Source organism: Neomonachus schauinslandi, chromosome Y (assembly GCF_002201575.2).
Source record: "Neomonachus schauinslandi chromosome Y, ASM220157v2, whole genome shotgun sequence".
NCBI classification, from domain to species: domain Eukaryota; kingdom Metazoa; phylum Chordata; class Mammalia; order Carnivora; family Phocidae; genus Neomonachus; species Neomonachus schauinslandi.
This window is the reverse complement of record NC_058420.1, coordinates 3,053,920-3,074,317: the sequence shown is the minus strand read 5'-3', so window position 1 is coordinate 3,074,317 and position 20,398 is coordinate 3,053,920. Positions and strand designations below refer to the sequence as shown.

The following is a 20,398-nucleotide window of genomic DNA, read 5'->3' as shown; positions in this document are numbered from 1 at the left end:
TATTTTTTTAATTTCAGGAGAAGGCCTCCAAGTCCCCTTGTATAGTAAATCAAATTAATTCTTTTAAGGGTATTTCTGAAGTCAAATCAAATTTGACTTACAAACTAAATTTTCCAAATCCATTTATGCCAGGCCGCAAAGCTGCCCAACATCACTGCTCCCTGCGTCACTGAGGGATCAGGATCAGCGTGAGGTGCCAAGCAGCTTGTATGCAGCCCCCTGATACTGCCACGAAAAGCTGCAGCTGAAGCCACACAGCCTGGGCCAGTCTGCACGCTCCAGATCACGCAGTTCGGAGGAGGGTGAGAAAGATGTGTGCAGGCACTGCCCAGTGTGGAGGGATAAAGATGCCCCTGAGACGTACTGAGCACTTCAAGTAGGTCATTTATTTTTAATAAATCTCTTTTTTTCATTTTTAATGAATCTCTTTTTGATCATATGAATGTACTTCTAACAGAAAAAACTCAGTATTTATGTTTTTCCCACTCCATATTTCTCTTGTAAAAAAAATGGTTAAATTTTAGTTCATCTGTTTACAAGTCACTTCAAGTGATAATAAGTAAACATAATAACCAAATATGTACCATGGATAAGAGTAAAACTTAACATTATAGAACAGTGTGGATTAACAGATGAAATCAAGTTGTTGCCCAACAATAAAATTACCTTAATTAATGAGACATTCTCCTTTCTTAACCATAAGGCCAGGGCTCTCTCTCTGCCAAGTTACTAGAATATTCTCCTACATGCTCTTTCTGCTCAAAAGATTTCAGTCATATCCACAATATAATCCAACTGCTCAAGAGACCAATGTGATCATCTACATGTACTCTCTCCAGTTTAAAACCAACATTTATCATTGTCTAATAAAATCTTGTTCAGTATACTTCAGCAACACCAGCCCTTCCCTTTTTACCCTAATTTTGCCTAAATCTTTTTGTTGGACAGAGGTCACTAGACTGAGACTCTGCTTTAAAAAAAAAAAAAGATTTATTTATTTATTTGACCGATAGCATGCGTGCACAAGTGGGGGAGGAGCAAAGGGAAAGACTCTTCAAGCACACTCCCCGCTGAGCCAGGAAGTGTGAAGTGGGGAGTGGGAGGGGATGGAGGCAGGGATCTCAGGACCCTGAAATCACAACCTGAGCCTAAACCAAGAGTCCCAGGACACTTAACCAACTAAACCACCCAGGAGCCCCTAGACTCTCCTTCTTTCATTGATGTGCTTCTTTTCAACTTCAGGTTTTAGTTCACATGCACTCACTTAATAAGGCTTTCTAGAAGCATTCACCCTGTATCAAGTACACTTGTTTTGCACCAAGAAGAAAAAACTCAATACATATGTGTTGAACAAATGTTAACCTTATGTGAATAATGGGAAAATACCAGAAGAAAAGCAAAACATGTGCTCAAGAGGACCTATAATCTAAAGTTTTAAAACACCAGAAAAATGTAATACATTAATAATGTAATACATTTTTAAAAGGTCAAAGAAAACCCTTCATCACATTACTATTTTGAGGTATGTATATATAACTGTCATTTAGTATTCTCAACTTTAAAAAAACCTGAATATACTTACATGACACAAACTACTTTTGCAAATGAGAAAAAAATTATATTTCATTTCATATATATCATTTTCAAATAAGACGTCTAACAGAACACAATAATTAAATTTAAAAATTGAAAAAAATTAAAATTATTTTTCCTTAACATTATTTTGTTAAACATATCTGTTCTTGTTTACCTTTCTGAAGAACTGCTGATAAATGTTCACCTAGAAGCTGCTTTTCTACAATAGCAATCAGTAGCTTCCTGTTTAAAAACAGTTGTAGATTACTAAAAGATTCTCGTACTGGAGAGTTAAAACTGCTCCCCAAAAGGTCAGTGCCTTTGTTATCAACTTTGACTTCTTGTTTTAAATCGTTACTCATGTATCAGTGCCAAAAAACTGCTATTTTTGATGGTTTTAATGGTCTTCAGTAAGATTAAATTTTATTGCGTGGACCTCTCCTGATTTTTAAAAAATGACTTGTAATTATCATTACTTAACTTGAGGAGATTAGGTTATAATAGACATTGACTTCACATACAAGATATTCTTTCATCTGTAAATTAACAAGATCAACAACAAATTTTCCAAAATTAATTTTCCTAATTTGGTTCACCAAAAACTTGAAAAATAAACTTATTAAGAAATTTCTTTTTATAAGGCATTCCCATTACTTTGATACAAATGGAGAAAGAAGGGAGGAAGGAACTAAGCAAAAAAAGGAAAGAAATTTATGATTTCATCCTATCATATGATAATTATTTATCTGTTTAAATAGTAGAAATCTCAAAATGTAAATAAATATATAATCATATACATAATTATATAATATATAATTCTTACTGTGTGTTAAGGGGTAGGTAGGTTCTAACTCTGTTTACTTCTTCTTCTAGGAGCTTCTTGATATGGTAAAGACACCCTGGAATCTGAAAGAATATTTTAAGCTTCCTATTTCTAAGAATCATAGGACTTAAAAAGCACAAAAGTTACAAACAAAACAAGCAAGCAAACAAAAACATCCCTGTCTTATCAGTTTAGTTTCATAAAGATACAGCTATATTCTCAGTTCACTTCTATATAGCCAGAATGCCAAGAATTATAAAACAGAGTATAATTTGTAATAGAAAACACTGTGGTTTGAAATTTAATATAACTACAACAAGACCATAAAATACTTGAAGCAAAGGGCTGTCAGAAATGAAAAGAGAAATTGAGAATTCAACAACAGCTGGTGACATCAATAGCTGGTGACATATAGTATACACAGGATATACACCTGTGATATATAAAAAGGATATATATGATATATAAGATAAATAATGGATAGAACACCAAGACAAAAACCAGCAAAGAAGAGAAGACTTTAACAACACTAAACAAGAATTAACAGGCATTTGCAAAACACCACCCAACATTAGAATACACATTCTGCTTAAGCACACATGGAACATTCTGCAAGACAGACCCCCTCAAATCACAAAACAAGTGAATGTATTTTAAAAGAATGAAAATTCTTTCATTCATTCATCACATTCATTGCAATGGACTGAAAATGGGGGAAAAAAGAAAATTTGAGAAATTAACAAATATGTGGATATTAAACATGACATTTCTCAACAAATAGTATGTCCAAGAAGAAATCAAGAGGGAAACTAGGAAATACTTTAACATGATTGAAAATGAAGCTAGAACATACTGAAATTTAAGGATCACAGCTAACATATTACTTACGGGGCCATTTATAGTTGTAAACAACTACATTAGAAAAAGAAAGATCTCAAAACAATAACCTAACTTTTTAAAACTGATTTTCTACCTAAAGACACTAGAAAAAGATCAAATTAAACCTGAAGCAAGCAAAAAATAATAGTGTGTTAATTTAATGAAACAGAAATGAAAAAATCAATAGGAAAAAAACCAGCAAAAGCTGGTTCTTTGAAAAGGTCAACAAAATTGACAAAACTTTAGCACAACTGACCAAGAAGAGAAGAAAAAAAATTTAAGTGTCAGCAAGAAAAGTACGTCAAAACATATATAGGAATTATAAACATGGTTCTTCCACAACGATTTAATGATCTGTTTACAGATAATTAAAGAGCTTATAATGGTCATCTTGATTTCAAATACCTCCTTTTTTTGCACTATGTTCCTTCCCTCTGCTGCATAGAACCTGCTTGTTTCTTCTAAGAATTTATTCTCAAATGATTCTTGGTAAATCTAAGATGGAATATATTTAAAAATTCAGTTAAAACTGATATTTAAAATATCAGATTAGAAATTAGTTTCAATTTAATTAAAGTTAAAAAATTACTTACCTGCAAATCAGAAAGCATAGTTAAAAGCCTTTGAATCAGACATCGATCTATCATTTCACCATTTCTTTCTTTTTCAATGAACAGAAGAATTCCATCTATGATCCTGCTGTGAACATTCTGATCACAAATTATATGTGATTTAAATAATTCAAGGCCCATGTCCCTGAAACAACAACAGCAACAAAAAAAACCTGCCTAAATAAATATTTTTGAAACCTTACTGTAAGTTTTGGCTTATTTTTTTTTTTTTTGCCATCAGTTATACTTTCATATATATAATGCACTACCCACAGGCAAAACAAAATATGCTGTGATGTTAAGTTCATTCTACCGACAGTTGGCTAAATTCTTCTATTTGTTTTTTGATGGTCTGAAATCAATCAGAATAAATAAGATTTCAGAGTATATAAAGTATACTGGATGTCATGCATAACTCCGTAACAAAAAAAAAAAATTTAGGATAACTCCAAAGCTGCTACACTTGCCTTATTTTAGATTTTTAGCCTTAATTAGCACAATTCAATGTCAATTTACTGTTTTTAGTCTTTTAATAATAAAGTATATAAAATGTGATTCATTATCCTAGAATATATCTTAGAATTGGTATGTTTCCTAAATAAGATAGTTTATTAACACTGAGATAAATTAAAAATTAACACTTAAAGGTGTGCTACTGCGTGATCAAAAATAATTTTAAAACATTTTTGTTTCATGATATAGAGAAACATGGATTTTCAAAATTATTTTTGAAAATTTATAAATTTATCTTATTATGTCTTCTTTCACTTAGTAGATAAAAAAGTGATCATAAATTATATACAACAATATTTCAAGTAATTATTTGTATCCTTACCAAATGGAAGACAACATCGAAATTTGAAAAACATAAGTTCTATCTAGGAACAGAAAAATGTTCCTAATCATGCTCTGTCAGAAATAAAACAAAGGTAAAACATTATATCTGAAAGATTTTGGGTTAAATTATTATCCATCTAATAAAACCTTAATTCTTAAGAAAAGCACATTTATAAACATCCTTATCAATCTATAAATCAAACATAGGCAGTAATATATTTATTTATCTTGGAAAGAGAACCTTTCAAATTTTTCACTTTCTTTCTTCATTGCTAGTTGTTAAATAATAAAGATTAATGGAGATATACAAATAAAATTTATTCATACAGCTTATTCTTATGTAAAAACTGCTTATATGTCAGTATCAGTGATAAATATAGTTTGCCAAACAAACCTTGGAAGAAACAATAGGAGATTAGAAGACTGAAAATAAAAGAGAGCTAGAGTTGTAGATAATAAAACAAGAAGAAATGTGAAGAATTAATAGCAATACCTACTATGACCAGGGCTATGTACAAATATAAGATCTTATGCTTTATATTAGAAGACACAGAGTAAGGGTGCCTGGGTGGCTCAGCTGGTTAAGCGACTGCCTTCGGCTCAGGTCATGATCCTGGAGTCCCGGGGTCGAGTCCCGCATCGGGCTCCCTGCTCGGCAGGGAGTCTGCTTCTCCCTCTGACCCTCCCCCTCTCATTAGCTCTCTCTCTCTACTTCTCTCTCTCTCAAATAAATAAATAAAATTAAAAAAAAAAAAGAAGACACAGTAACAAGAGAATTCTTTACTGTGAATATAATGGTTATGTACAAATTAATTGCAACGTGAGCATATACAAGAATACCAGTTCTCAAACATTCTTATCTCAAGTCGCCATTATATTTTTAAAAAGTATTGCTGAAACCAAAGGATTTTCACTAGTGTGTTATCCACTAACATTTGCTGTACTAGAAAAGTAAAATGAGAAAACTCTAAGTATTAAATTCCAGTTACACTAATTTAGTAATAAAAATTTAATTTGTTAAGAAGTAAGTTTTTAATCATTTTAATTTTAAAACAGTAATTGCCAAAGGATACGAGCTTTCACTTATAATGTAAATAAATTTTAGAAATCTAATGTAAAACATGGTGATGAAAATTAAACACCCCGAATACTGAAAAACACTTGAAATTTAATAAGATCCTTAAATGTCCTAGTAATTAGGAGAGGTGATGAAGGTATTAGCTAATGCTACTGTGGTAATCATTTTACAGTATATAAATCCATCAAATCATCATCCTGTACATCTTATACTTGCACAATGTTATGCACACAATTATATCGCAAAAAATTTGTAAAGAATTCATCATCTGTAAAAGGAAACAGAGCATTAATAATTTAAATACACCTTTATGTATTATTCAAACTTACTTATATAAACAGATGGGAGAAACCAAAAGAGAAACAAGAGAAAACCAGAGTGGTATAAAGAGAGAAGAGCCTAGAAAATTTGAAAGAAATGATAACCTGTAAACTATATCTTAATGAGTAAGAATTTTCCAGGAAGTATTTTCCAGCCTAGCTGGTTAAATATTGCATGGAGTAACAAACATAAATAGCATGCTTGTTTCCCCTGACATACAATCCTTTAAACTGGATCAAAAACCCACAAAGATAGCCTAAATGTGGTATCACAGACTTTTACTTTTGTGGCAAGTTCACAGTCTCTATAAATAACGTAATTAAATTTGTAAGACTTTAAAATATGCTCATACATTCTTAACATTGGCAATCATTGTATTCATGGATATTCTGTTTTAGAAAATATGTACTTTTTTGGTTTTAACTTAAAACATTTAAGCTGGCACTTCTTTGCTGATTCCCCTTGAAGCTCTGCACAGAGCATTTGGAAGTGTTATGGAAAGGGGTAATTATGCTGCCCAGAGAATCTTGTCATGTACAGTGCTGTGTGACATTAAGGAGACTGAGAGTCGCATTGTTCATAGCCTTGATTTTGAGCCAAGACTCATGATCACTTTTTTATGTAAGTGTGAAAATTAGAAAACTGTGATGTCGTAGCCATCTATGATTAAGGACGATATGAGTGAGAATTGGAAATGAGTAAAAATGGGTTTAACAACTCCAAACATTCATTTAAACAATCAAAGTTCACATCTCCCTCCCTTGGAATTCCTGTAAGATAAGCTACACAAGAGGCATAGAGTGTTAGCTTTTTCTTCTTATGGAGGCAGCCAAAGATTTTGCTATCAGAGTGAGGGGACCCATGTCCAGCTCCTGTTAGGTCTCAGGGGCAGGGACAACAAACAATAAGAGGAACTTTTGGAGGTGATGGGTATGTTCACTGTTGATTGGGGTGATGGTTTCCCAGGGGTACAAATATGTCAAAACTTATTGAACCTCATGCTTAAGTATCTGTGGCTTTTCATATATCAGGTATACCCCAATAAAGACATTTTAAAAAAAACAATCAGTTAATACTTTCAAATCATAATTCATGTGGGCCCCTCCCTTTTACATTTTAAAAATATAAATTCCTATCACTATTTTAAGGAATATGAATAGTTTAGTCTATTCTAGCTTTTAGTCTTTATGTAAGAAACAGAAAAATGCTTTCCATTAGTGAAGATTTGAATTTACGGTTTTGTTTTCACACAATAAATAAATATTTAAAACTTATAGTAATGGTATTAACACATTATATTATCTCACACTTTATTATACCAAAATTGAAAAGCAACCACAATTTGCATTGCATTTTCATCTTCAAAATACAGAAATATCTTGTGTTGAAATATTTAAAACAGCTTATTTACCTAATTTAGTATAATTCCCTTTGTTATAGCTCCAATTCCTTTACAGCACATTCCCTTTTATATTCAAACCTCAGATGATAAATTAATAATTTCAGGTAATATTTATTTAGGGAGGCTAAATCTGGGATATATTCTGTGACTCTCATTTAATCTCAAATTATTAAACACAACTATATCTAAAATATAATTGTCTCTTTGAAAAAAAACTTTACAATTGTAGGTGAACCAGTAAATTACAATTGAAATTTTAAAGAACTAAGAATAGACTTCTACCATAAAAGCATTTCCAAACATGTTTTTAAATAAAGCATGAGTTACTATATTTTGGATTTTTTTTTGTTTTTAGACCATTTAACACATTCCACAATAACTCTCTTAACTAAAAATATAATTTCTATAAGCTACCATTTGTCTGCAATGATTTTGCCAGCATTTATCCATTTTCTTTAGAAAAGGGCCAATATCCAAAGAATACATGAAGTAATGTTAAGAAAAATTTTATATTCTAAAACTAACACACATTCTGCAAATGGAAGATATAACTTCTAAAAGACAATATTTGGTAAAACTGATTAATGCTAACCATAGACCAAGCATCTCTAAGTCTTAAACAAACATAAAGATACCAAAAACAAAATTAATCCCATATGCCAAATAAATTATTCCATTGAACAGATACCGACATGGAAATTCAAAGGGGAAACTCAAAGAGGAAAAACAATTCAAAGGGGGAAAAAAGGATACTCTCTGAACTGATGAATTTCTGCTTTGATGTGCTGTTCACAAAGCTGCTTCAACTGTTTATGTAAGTTTCCAGATAAATTGTAGGAGCAAAGGTTTTCAACACTCTGAAAAATTAAAAATGTGTATGTGTAAGTTGAAAAAAATATATAGTTTAAATTACTTCTTCCACATTTACTGATAATACTGACCACTGATTATGAACTTCTTTTTTTTTTTTAAGATTTTACTTATCTATTTGACAGAGAGAGACACAGCGAGAGAGGGAACACAAACAGGGAGTGGGAGAGGAAAAAGCAGGCCTCCCTGCAGAGAGCCTGATGAGGGGCTCAATCCCAGGACCCTGGATCATGACCTGAGCCAAAGGCAGATGATTAACCAGTTGAGCCACCCAGGCGCCCCTGATTATGAACTTCTTTCATATGAATTAATAAATGAATAGGAATGGTGTTAACACATTAATGACTATTAAATGATAAAAAGAAATTTCAAAATTTATAATTCAGAAAGCCTAGGAAAATGTATGCAAAATTCTTCCATCCAAATTAGTATGTACAAACCCATTCTTAAGCAGTAAGTCTAAGTATTCAGACTTCACCATAATTAACTTTTGAAAATTTAAAATAATTCCCTGAAATTAGTTGGCTAAACCATAAGTTAAACCATGTCTTACCTTTCAGAATGTTTAAAAGATTATCTTTGTTTAAAATTAAAAAATTAAGAAAAGAATTTAAAATAATGTGTAAAATAATTACAACCATACACAATTTTATCAAGTGTGCTTAAAATGCCTGTTAAAACAATAGAACAAACTATTTTGTTTGTATTAAAATACACTCCATTGACCACTGGAGTGATGTGACCAAAAACGGTAGAAAACTCTAACTCTCCATTAAATAAAAAATTAGGCCAGCAAAACTATCAGAATCAATTTTTTCAGAGTTCTGGAACCTCACCAAAACCCCTGCAAACAAAGGAACATTTAATGAAGAAAAAACCTGCTACATTTTGGTATTAACTTACCCACCTACCATGGTGAAAATTGCCGGTATGGTTTACTGGTTATAGTCAGGGAGAAATACAGACCTTGTTCGCAAAGAACTATAAATGTATTTTGACTCTGGATTTTGCCTTTGTGCTTTCTGCCTTGAATCTTCAGGCAGAAAGAACCAAACTGGGGACTTTGTCATAAATTTTAAAGGAATTTAAATATACTGACTTAGTCACCTAAGGCAAGAGATAACAAACAGGACGAGCAGCATACAAGAAAATCCTAGAAAGCATCAGAGGTTGGAAAAGAAATACCAAAAAATTAGTGCTTTGAAAGTTCCTGTGTATGCCAGAAAAATCAAGAAGGCCACACATATCCTAGAACATTCTCAGAAAAGAGCTGAAGAGACCCTAAATTCACTTTAGGTTTACATTAAGGATATACCCAGATATAACGAAAGAAGTCTAAGAGTTGTAAATAGCCGGGCTAAGCAATGAATGAATGCCCCAATACAACTGTAATCTTCAAAAGCAGAGAAAAATTTTTGTTTTGTTTTTTGGCTGTATTATTTAAGTATATCTCAATATACTTAGTGGTTAGCTAACCACTAAGCTAATGGAACAGGGCAATCCCAAATGGATGTCATCATGATGATGGATGAATCAGAGGAATTAATCACTGGTACAAAGATAAAATTATGAAATATAAGATGAAAAGAAGAGGGAAACAAAGAATCATGAAGGTAGATGTACAGAATGAACTCAGCAACTTATTAAAATGGAATAATATTCATATCACAGGAGTCCCAGAAGATGCAAAAGAGAAAAAGGGGCAGAATGTTTATTTGAGCAAAAATATTTTTTTAAGAGAGCAGAGAGAGAATGCGCAGACAAGTGGTGGTGGGGGAGGAGGCAGAAGGTGGGTAAGAGGGAGAAGGAGAGAGAGAATCTTAAGCAGGCTAAACACACCAGCACAGACTCCAGTGTGGGGCTTGATCTCATTACCATGGGATTATCACCTGGGCCAAAATCAAGAGTCAGACACTTAACCAATTGAGCCATCCAGGCACCCCTATTTGAGCAAATTACAGCTATCAAATACAGATATCAAAATCCAGAAGATATCAATCAAATAATTTTGATACAGATATCAAACTCACATTAAATTCTACAAAAGCCAACCATTGCCATGGCAATCATAGTCAAATTCACAAAATACACAGACAAGAAAAGAATCCTGAGAACGGCAAGGGAAAATAGTCCTTAATTTACAAGGGTAGACAGATCAGATTCACAGCAGTAGCAGGATATATTCAACCTGCTGAATGGGAAAAACACGCAGCCAAGAATATTTTATCCAGTAAGGCTGTCATTTAGAATAGGAGAGATAAATTTCCTGACAAACAAAAATTAAAGGAGTTTGTAAACACTAAGCCAGCCCCACAAGAAATATTAAAGGGGACAGTTTGGGGAAAAAAGACCAAAAGCAACAAAGACTAGCTAGAAAGGAACAGAGAACATCACCAAAAACCCCAACTCTACAGGTAACACAGTAACACTAAATTCATGACTTTCAATAATTACTCTGAATGTAAATGGACTAAATGTTCCCACTGAAAGACAAAGGGTATCAGAATGGACCAAAAAAACCAAGATTCATCTATATTCTGTCTACAAGAGACTTATTTTAGACCTAAAGACACCTGCAGAGAAAAAGTGAGGGAGGGGATGGAGAACCACCTAATGATGTAAATGGACTTCAAAAGAAAGCCAGAATAGCCATACTCATATCAGACAAACTAGATTTTAAAGACGATAACAGGAGATGAAGATGAGTATTGTATCATAACTAAGGGGTCTATCCATCAAGAAGATGAAACAATAGTAAATATGTATGCCCCAACTTGGTACACCAAAATATATAAATCAATTAATAACAAAGATAAACAAATGCATTGAAAATAATACCATAAGAGTAGGGGACTTGAACATCCCACTCACAACAATGGACAGGTCATCTAAGCAGAAAGTCAACAAGGAAACAATGGCTTTTTTTCTTTTTAAGTACAATATGGGGCTTGAACTCATGACCCTAAGATCATGACCTGAGCAGAGATCAAGAGTCAGACACTTAACCAACTGAGCCAACCAGGTGCCCCAACAACTAGGCTATTCAAGAAGAAATTAAAAAGTACATGGAAGCAAATGAAAATGAAAACATGACAGTACAAAACCTTTGGGATATAGCCAAGGCAGTATTAAGACGGAAACATATTGCAATACAGAACTACCTCAAATACAGAACCTAATCTTATACCGAAAGGAACTAGAAAAAGAAGAGAAAATAAAGCCTATATAGGCATGAGAAGAAGGGAAATAAAATTAGAGCAGAAATAAATGACAGAGAAACAACAACAAAAAACAGAACAGATTAATGAAACTAAGAACCAATTCTATGAAAGAATTAATAAAATTGATAAATCTCTAGCCAGATTTATCAAAAAGAGAAGAGAAAGGAACCAAATGAATAAAATCACAAATGAAAGGGGAGAAAACACAACCATACCACAAAAATACAAAAATTATAAGAGATTCTGAGCAATTATATGCCAACAAACTGGGTAACCTGGAAGAAATGGACAAATTCCTAAAAACATACAAACTACCAAAGCTGAAACAGAAAGAAATAGAAAATTTGAACAGATCCATAACCAGCAAAGAAATTGAAGCAGTAATCAAAAATCTCCCAACAAACAAAAGTCCAGAGCCAGATGGTTTATAAGGGAATTCTACCAGATATTTAAAGAAAAAGTAATACCTATTCTGAAACTGTTTCAAAAAATAGAAATGGAAAGAAAACCTCTAAATTCCTTCTAAGAAGCCAGCGTTACTTGATTCCAAAATCAAAGATCCCATGAGAAAGGAGAATTACAGGTCAATATCTCTGATGAACATGGATGCAAAAATTCTCAACAAGACACTAGCCAACTGAATTCAACAGTACATTAAAAGAATTATTCACTATTACCAAGTGGGATTTATTCCTGGGCTGAAGAAGTGATTCGATACTTGCAAATCAATCAACAGGATACACCACCTTCATAAAGGAAAGGAATAGAACCATATTGATCCTCTCAATCGAGGCAGAAAGAGCATTTGACAAAATATGGCATCCATTCTTTAAAACACCCTCAACAAAATAGGTATAGATGGAACACACCTCGACATCATAAGACCATATACAAAAGACCACAAATATTATCATTATCAATGAGGAAAAACTAAGAGCCTTTCCTCTACAGTCAAGAACAAGACAAGAATGTAACATAGTACTGAAAGACTTAGCTTCAGCTATAAGAAAAAAAAAAGAGAGAGAAAGAAAAAAGAAAAGGCATCCAAGACAGCAGGAAGAAGTCAAAGGTTCATTATTTGCAGATGACATGGTGGTACGCTATATAGAAAACCCAAAAGATTCCACTCAAAAGTTGCCAGAACTAATACATGAATTCAGCAAAGTCACTGGATATAAAATCAATGCACAGAAATCTGTTGCATTTTCCAACACCAATAATGAAGCAGCAGAAAAAGAAATCAAGGAATTGATCCCATTTGCCATTGCACCAAAAAGAGTAAGATATATTACCAAAGAGGTAAAAGATGTATACTCTAAAAACTATAGAACACTTATGAAAGAAACTGGAGAAGACACAAATAAATGGAAAAGCATCCCAGGCTCATGGATTGGAAGAATAAACATTGTTAAAATGTCTATAGTATCCAAAGCAATCTAGACACTTAATGCAATCCCTATCAGAATACCACCAGCATTTTTCACAGAGCTAGAACAATCCTACAATTTATGTGGAACCACAAAAGATCCTGAATAGCTAAAGCAATCCTGAAAAACAAACAAAACTGGAGGCATCATGATTCCAGTTTTCAAGCTATATTACAAAGCTATAGTCATCAAGACAGCATAAAAACCAACAAAAAAAACCAGAATGGTATTGTCACAAAAACAGACAAACAGGTTAAGGAACAGAAGACAAAACCTACGAATGGACTCACAACTCTATGGTCAACTAATCTTCGACAAAGCAGGAAAGAATACCAAGTGGAAAAAAAAAACAGTCTCTTCAACAAATGGTGTTGGGAAAACTGGACAGCCACGTGCAGAAGAATGACTTCAGAACCCTTTCTTACACCATAAACAAAGATAAATTCGAAACTGATGAAAGACCTAAATGTGAAACAAGAAACCAATCAAAAACAGGCAGCAACCTCTTTGACCTCAGCCACAGCAACTTCTTACTACACATATCTCCAGAGGCAAAGGAAACAAAAGCAAAAATGAACTACTGTGACTTCACCAAGATAAAAAGCTTTTGCACAGCAAAGGAAACAACAAAACTAAGAGGCAGCCTATAGAAGAGGAGAAGATATTTGCAAATGAGATGTCTAATAAAGGGTTAGTATCCGAAATCTATAATGAACTTACCAACTCAACACCACAAAAAAACAAATAGGCCAGTTAAGAAATGAGAAGACATGAATAGACGCTTTTCCTAAGAAGACATGCAGATGGCTACCAGACACATGAAAAGATGTGAACATCACTTACTATCAGGGAAATACAGATCAAAACCACCATGAGATATCACCTCACACCTGTCAGAATGGTTAAAATTAACATAAGAAACAACAGGAGTTGGTGAGATGTGAAGAAAGGGGAACCCTCTTGTACTGTTGGTGGGAATGCAAATTGGTGCAGCCATTCTGGAAGACGGTATGGAGTCTCCTTAAAAAGTTAAAAATAGGGCGCCTGGGTGGCTCAGTCGGTTAAGCGACTGCCTTCGGCTCAGGTCATGATCCTGGAGTCCCGGGATCGAGTCCCGCATCGGGCTCCCTGCTCAGCAGGGAGTCTGCTTCTCCCTCTGACCCTCCCCCCTCTCATGTGCTCTCTCTGTCTCATTCTCTCTCTCTCAAATAAATAAATAAAATCTTTAAAAAAAAAAAGTTAAAAATAGAACTAACTTACGATCTAGCAACTGCATTCTTAGGTAGTTACCCAAAAGATACAAGAATACAGATTCAAAGGGGTACATGCACTCTGATGTTTATCAGCATTATCAACAGTAGCCAAACTACAGAGAGAGCCCAAATGTGCATCGACTGATGAATGGATAAAGATGTGGTAGGGCGCCTGGGTGGCTCAGATGGTTGGGCATCTGCCTTCAGCTCGGGGTCCTGGGATCGAGTCCCGCATCGGGTTCCCGGCTCAGTGGGGAGCCTGCTTCTCTCTCTGACCCTCTCCCCTCTCATGCTGTTTCTCTCTCGCTCGCTCTCTAAAAAATGAATAAAATCTTAAAAAAAAAAAAAGATGTGGTATATTTACAATAGAAAATTAGCCATCAAAAAAACGAAATCTTTGCAACAATGTGGATGGAGCCAGAGAGTATCATGCTAAGTGACATAAGTCAGGCAGAGAAAGACACATACCACATGATCTCACTCATATGTTGAATTTAGGAAAGAACACAGACGAACTTATGGGAAAGGGGGAAAAAGGAAATAGGGAAACAAACTTAAGAGACTCTTAACAATAAAGAACAAATTATATTTCTCTCCAATTTTAACAAAAAGCCATTCTAGACTCTTCTTAAAATAAGAAAAATGTACACAAAACCCTGCTAAATTAAACTGAATTAAAATAACCTGAAGAATGAGAATATATATATAAAAGCAAGTGTATGCAGCATAATTGTAGCTAAATAAATCCACCAAATATAAATAGAGAAACTGAACGGCATGATTGTAAACTATGATGGATTCCATGATTACAATGCATGACGATAAAACAGATTCAAGCAAATACAATTATTAATATAAATCCTGACTCCATTATGATTAGTGAGTATTTATATCCAAAAATAACACATACCTGATAGAGTTCTTCCAAGCTGTATTTAACAGAGATATTGTTCTGGATAGCTTGTACAGCTTCTTTTAATTTTTGCCAAGTTTCTTCAGTGTAATTTTCCAGTATTAGAGGTTTAGCTAATAAGTAAAAGATTATGGAGCAAAAGTTTGGAAGAGAATGTCAAAATACTATAATATGTAATATCATCATACATTTAAGACAAATTAAACAGGTATGTCGAGACCATTCACAGTCGGTAAAAATAGTCTCTTCAACAAATGGTGCTAGGACAACAAGACACCCACATTCAAAAGAGTGAAGAAAAACTGCTCTCTTAATATATTCAAAAAATAATTCAAAATCAAAGGCCTAAATATAAATATTAAAGCATAATCTACAAAGCTTTTAGTAGAAAATACAGGGATAAATCTTCATGACCTTGAATCTTGCAATAAATTCATAAATGACACCAAGGTACAAGCAACATTAGATAACTTATTTGAGAGCTCATTAAGTTAAAATGTAAAATTTTTGTGCATCAAAGGAAAATCAAGAAAGCAAAAACACAACCCTCAGGCTACAAGAAAATATCTGCTAACCATATAACTGATAAGCATCAAGTACCTAGAATAAAAAATTCTTGCAACTCAGTTACAAAACCCAATTAATAACTAGGCAAAGGATTTGAACAGACATTTTCAAGAATATATACAAATGACCAAGCAGCTTATGGAAAGTTGCTCAACATAATAAGTAAATAGATAAATATAAGTCAAAACATGACATAACACTTCACACCCACTAGGCAGGATATAGCAAGTTTTTGAGAGGATGCAGGGAAATTGGAACCCCTGTACATTTCTGGTGGGAATATAAAATTGTGTGGACAATGTGGAAAAGTTTAACAGTTCTTCAATGACTTAAACATAAAATTACCATATGACTCCACAATTGCCTTCTTGGTATGTAGCCAAAAGAACTAAAAACAGGCATTCACACAAAATCCTACACATAAATGTTCAGAGCAGCACGTATGTCCATATAATGGAATTTTACTTAAGCCATAAAAATTAAGCATTCCCACATGCTATAGCATGAATGAACTTCAAAAGCACAATACTACAGGAAAGAATCCAGTCAGAAAAGGTCACTTGTAGAATGATTTCATTTATCTCAAACATCCAGAATATGTAAATCCATAGAGACAGAAAGCAAACTGCTGACTGCCTGGTAGAGGATAGGAAGGAAGGGAAAAGGACAGACAGGGAAATGATAATGCTTATGAATATGGGGTTCCATTTTAAGGTGATTAAAATGAACTTATTAAATGAAAATGATTAAAATTATTTAATTCAGAATTGGGGGCCTCTGGGTGGCACAGTCAGTTAAGCATTTGACTATTGGTTTTGGCTCAGGTCATGATCTCAGGGTCCTGGGATCAAGCCCCAAGTCAAGCTCCATGCTCGGTATGGAGTCTGCTTGTCCCTCTCCCTCTGCCCCTCCCCCTACTCTCTCGCTCAAATAAATGAATAAATAAATAAAATCTTTAAAAAACGTTTCAGGATTAGACTGAGGTGGTAGTGCACAATATTGTCACTAAGTGTACAACTGTACACTTTAAAGCAGTTAATGTCTAATTTTATGCTATGTGAATTTCAACTCAGTAAATATATAAGCACAGAATTAATAAAAGAGAGTCTCAACAAAAACTAAGAAACTTCCTTGCTTAAATTACTAAACAAAACTAATGTTCCAATTAAATGACAAGTTTCTACTTAATAAGTTGGTAAAGCCTAATAAAGTGAATCTACAACAAGAAAAACAGTAATACAAAATTAAACACAAATTAACTGAGCCAGAAAACAACCAAAATCCAAGATTTGGAAGGGAAACGATATACACACATAGTTAAGTGCTATATTACATATATGTACATAACATATATGTCATAATATATGTATTTATTACACATATATATTTATATAAATTAGGCCACCTAGAAGGCAAAACATCAAACCAGAAATATGCATCTTTAAGAAAAATTGGTATTTTTATTTCAAAATTCTTTGGTAGTTTGTTAGGCAAAGAATAACTTCAAAATTAGGTTTCTTTTCTTTTCTTTTTTTTAAGTAGGCTCCACACTCAGCATGGAGCCCAAGGCAAGGCCTAAACTGAAGACCCTGAGACCAAGACCTGAATTGAGATCAAAAGCTCAATGCCCATCTGACTGAGCCACCCAGGCACCTCAGGTCTCTTTTTTTTATATATCATATTCTCTCCCGCTCTCAATAAATTTACTATTATACAAATTTTTCCCTAAAAGAATGATTATTTTAAAACCCTGAAAAACATTATTATATCATGAAAGAAGTGTTTGCTCAAATCTATGAGTTAATATAAAAAAGTCAGCAAAGAAAATTGAAAGTCATATATTTGATGATGATGATCAAGAGAAATACTGCAATGTTCCATCTCACTGCACCAGAATATTTTCTAAATTTGTGTTTAATGTTTTAAAATCTGAAACAAATTTTTTATATCTTTCATGTAGGAATATGAAATTAGTCAAAATTATTTAAATAACTGTAATAGGTATTTAACTTAGTTAAGCTATAAATATGAAAACACAAATTTTAATTACTAATATTGACAAAAAAAACAATATGCATTGACCAGGGCATTCCAGTTACTGAAATTTATCCTAAAAATACTGAAATATACTAAAAAATTTTGGAAATTCAAACTTTCTTTCAATCAATAATGCATGACTATAACGTGAATTCCAAAAATTCATGTTATTTGAAATATTATTTACTTCCTAAAGATTGCTTTTTTACACTTTAACAATCTATAGTCAAACTTCTGCATAATAAATCCAGCATGCACTAGGGTCTGGATAAAAAACAAGGGGGCAAAATGTTAAAAATATTTATTTTTGGAAAGTTCTAGAAAATGTGGCATGTTAAACAGAAATTTTGTAATATTTGTTATTTTACTTACAAGGAAGAGCTGTACTTATAAGCAGAAAAGAACTGAGTACAAGAGTTATTTAATAATATTAATTAAAATAGAAAAAGTTAAATTTTTTCCTGACAAAGACAGCAACAAGGTTGGTATATGTCCTTTAAACTCTGTAAACTAAAAACAAGCAACCAGCTACCAAAAATGTTGGTTTTTAAAATTCAAAAATACCCACGTAAGGATTTTGTTTTACAAATTTGACATTAAAAAAAACTGATTCTATAATTCTGTTGAGTTTCTAATTTTTTATACTAATATTTCCCCAGAATTTTTTATTTATTCTTTTAAAGATTTTATTTATTTATTTGACAGAGAGAGACACAGCGAGAGAAGGAACACAAGCAGGGGGAGTGGGAGAGGGAGAAGCAGGCTCCCCGCCGAGCAGGGAGCCCGATGCGGGGCTCAATCCCAGGACCCCGGGATCATGACCTGAGCCACCCAGGCGCCCCGCCTCAGAATTTTTTAAATGCTAAAATGCATCCACTCTGAGTAATGGATCTTATTATGATTTCATTATTTATATCCAAGTGCATAATTTTTCACCATATTCTATAAGTTATCAAAAATTTGAATTGTTGCCTTTTTACTTCCTATGTAAGACAACTTTTCAGTAATATTACAAATCCACTCACTAAGAAGATGGGAAACAATATAATCTACAAAGGTGTGGCAGCTGACAGTGGTATTTCAAAGTCAAACAGAGAACTTAAAATGTATTTTAGAGGGAAACAGAGAAGTGAAGCATGGAGTGATTTTCCAAAGGTCAAAAGTTACTCCATGGTTATATCATGGCCAGGACTCAGGTCTTCAGAGTGCAAAACAATGTTCCTAAATCTTCTAAAAATTAACTGTGCCTCAAAAAATAGAACTCCATCTCTCTGAATTTAAAATAAAAAAGCAGCAATAGGGTATGAGCAGCTAAAACTGAAATCTTAATAAAATGATCATTATGTTACCTTTAAAGCTTTTGATTACTAATTTCTTGACAGAGCCAGTGCTAAGCTTGATACTGGCAAAACTAGACAGAGTTGTGGAGGCTTCAGTCAAGTCATCTGTGTGATGGTCTGCAGTCACAGAGAAAACTAGCAAGTTTCTGTTTTTAAGTTGTTCTTGTTCCTGAGAGGCAGTAGCAGATGAAGATGATGATGAGTCTTCCTCAGCCATTTTTACATTAAGTCCTGTAAAATTAAAAAAAAAATCCAGTTTATAATTCTGTCTACTAGATTTAAGAAGTTGGTTAAAAGGAGGAAGATAAGGATCAGAAAGAGATAAACAAGGGGTGCCTGGGTGACTCAGTCAGTTAAGTATCTGTGCTTGGCTCAAGTGGCAATTCCATGGTCCTGCACAGCAGGGAGTGAGCTTCTTCCTCCTCTCTGGGCCCAGGCGCCCGCCCCCCACCCCATTCATGCATAAATAAATGAAATCTTTAATAAAAAGAGAGAGATAAACAAGAAAAGCATTTAAGGGGCTCCTGACCCTTGCTGCTATATTTTAATCATTTTTTCCTTAATAGTACACAGAAGCAGATGAAGAAAGACCATCAGCAAGTATACATAATCTCTAGAGAAATGGACAACACTAATTGCCAGGTCAGGAGGGTGAAATATTTTGAAAACATGAAAATAAAGACAATGGAAAAAAATAAACCATCAAAACAAAAAGAGGAAAATAACCAAGAGCAAAGGGAAAAGAAAGTGAAACAAGAAGTGAGTTTCAATGATAACATAGTAGCAAATGAGAAAATGATTGTGAAAGAGTTTTTTAGAATAATGTGAAGAGGGCAAATATGGGAAAGAAACACTAAAGATGAGAGAACAAGAGAAAATGGGAAGCAGAGAGAAAAAAAACGAAAAAGAGAGAAACTCAGAGACAGAAAATGAAAATACAGACTGAAAGAAAAACAAAACAAAACAAAACAAATCATGCAAGGCACCTGTATCAGTACATTTTGCAACCTGCTGCAACAAAGAGCTAGCCTAAGGAAAAAAAAGACAAACACAAAGCACAGAAATAGTTAAAAGAGGTATCAATCAGACAGGAAGAAATGAAGTACAGAAAGTTAGAAAAGGCAGAACATAACACATTTGTTTACTGTGTACCAGTCAGGTGTTTTGGAATGTAACGGTAAACAAAAGAATCTCTGGACTCTCATGAAACATCCATTATAAAGGTCCAGAAAATCTAGCAAGTC

General features: G+C 33.4%; 1 protein-coding gene across 1 annotated transcript in view; it reads right to left on the bottom strand.

Moving 5' to 3' along the window:
* LOC110582200 (cullin-4B-like) overlaps nucleotides 1-19,377 on the bottom strand; it is a 169,468-nt gene extending 150,091 nt beyond the window's left edge. Inside the window, exons 1-9 of the mRNA XM_044912036.1 lie at nucleotides 19,164-19,377; nucleotides 15,208-15,323; nucleotides 8,280-8,383; nucleotides 7,941-8,010; nucleotides 4,724-4,797; nucleotides 3,871-4,033; nucleotides 3,683-3,772; nucleotides 2,399-2,481; nucleotides 1,751-1,818 (exon numbers count right to left, since the gene is read on the bottom strand). Coding sequence (XP_044767971.1) covers nucleotides 1,751-1,818; nucleotides 2,399-2,481; nucleotides 3,683-3,772; nucleotides 3,871-4,033; nucleotides 4,724-4,797; nucleotides 7,941-8,010; nucleotides 8,280-8,383; nucleotides 15,208-15,323; nucleotides 19,164-19,371 — 976 coding nt within the window. The 5' untranslated portion in view covers nucleotides 19,372-19,377. The remainder of the gene's footprint in view (nucleotides 1-1,750; nucleotides 1,819-2,398; nucleotides 2,482-3,682; nucleotides 3,773-3,870; nucleotides 4,034-4,723; nucleotides 4,798-7,940; nucleotides 8,011-8,279; nucleotides 8,384-15,207; nucleotides 15,324-19,163) is intronic.
* Between the last annotated feature and the right edge of the window lie 1,021 nt (nucleotides 19,378-20,398).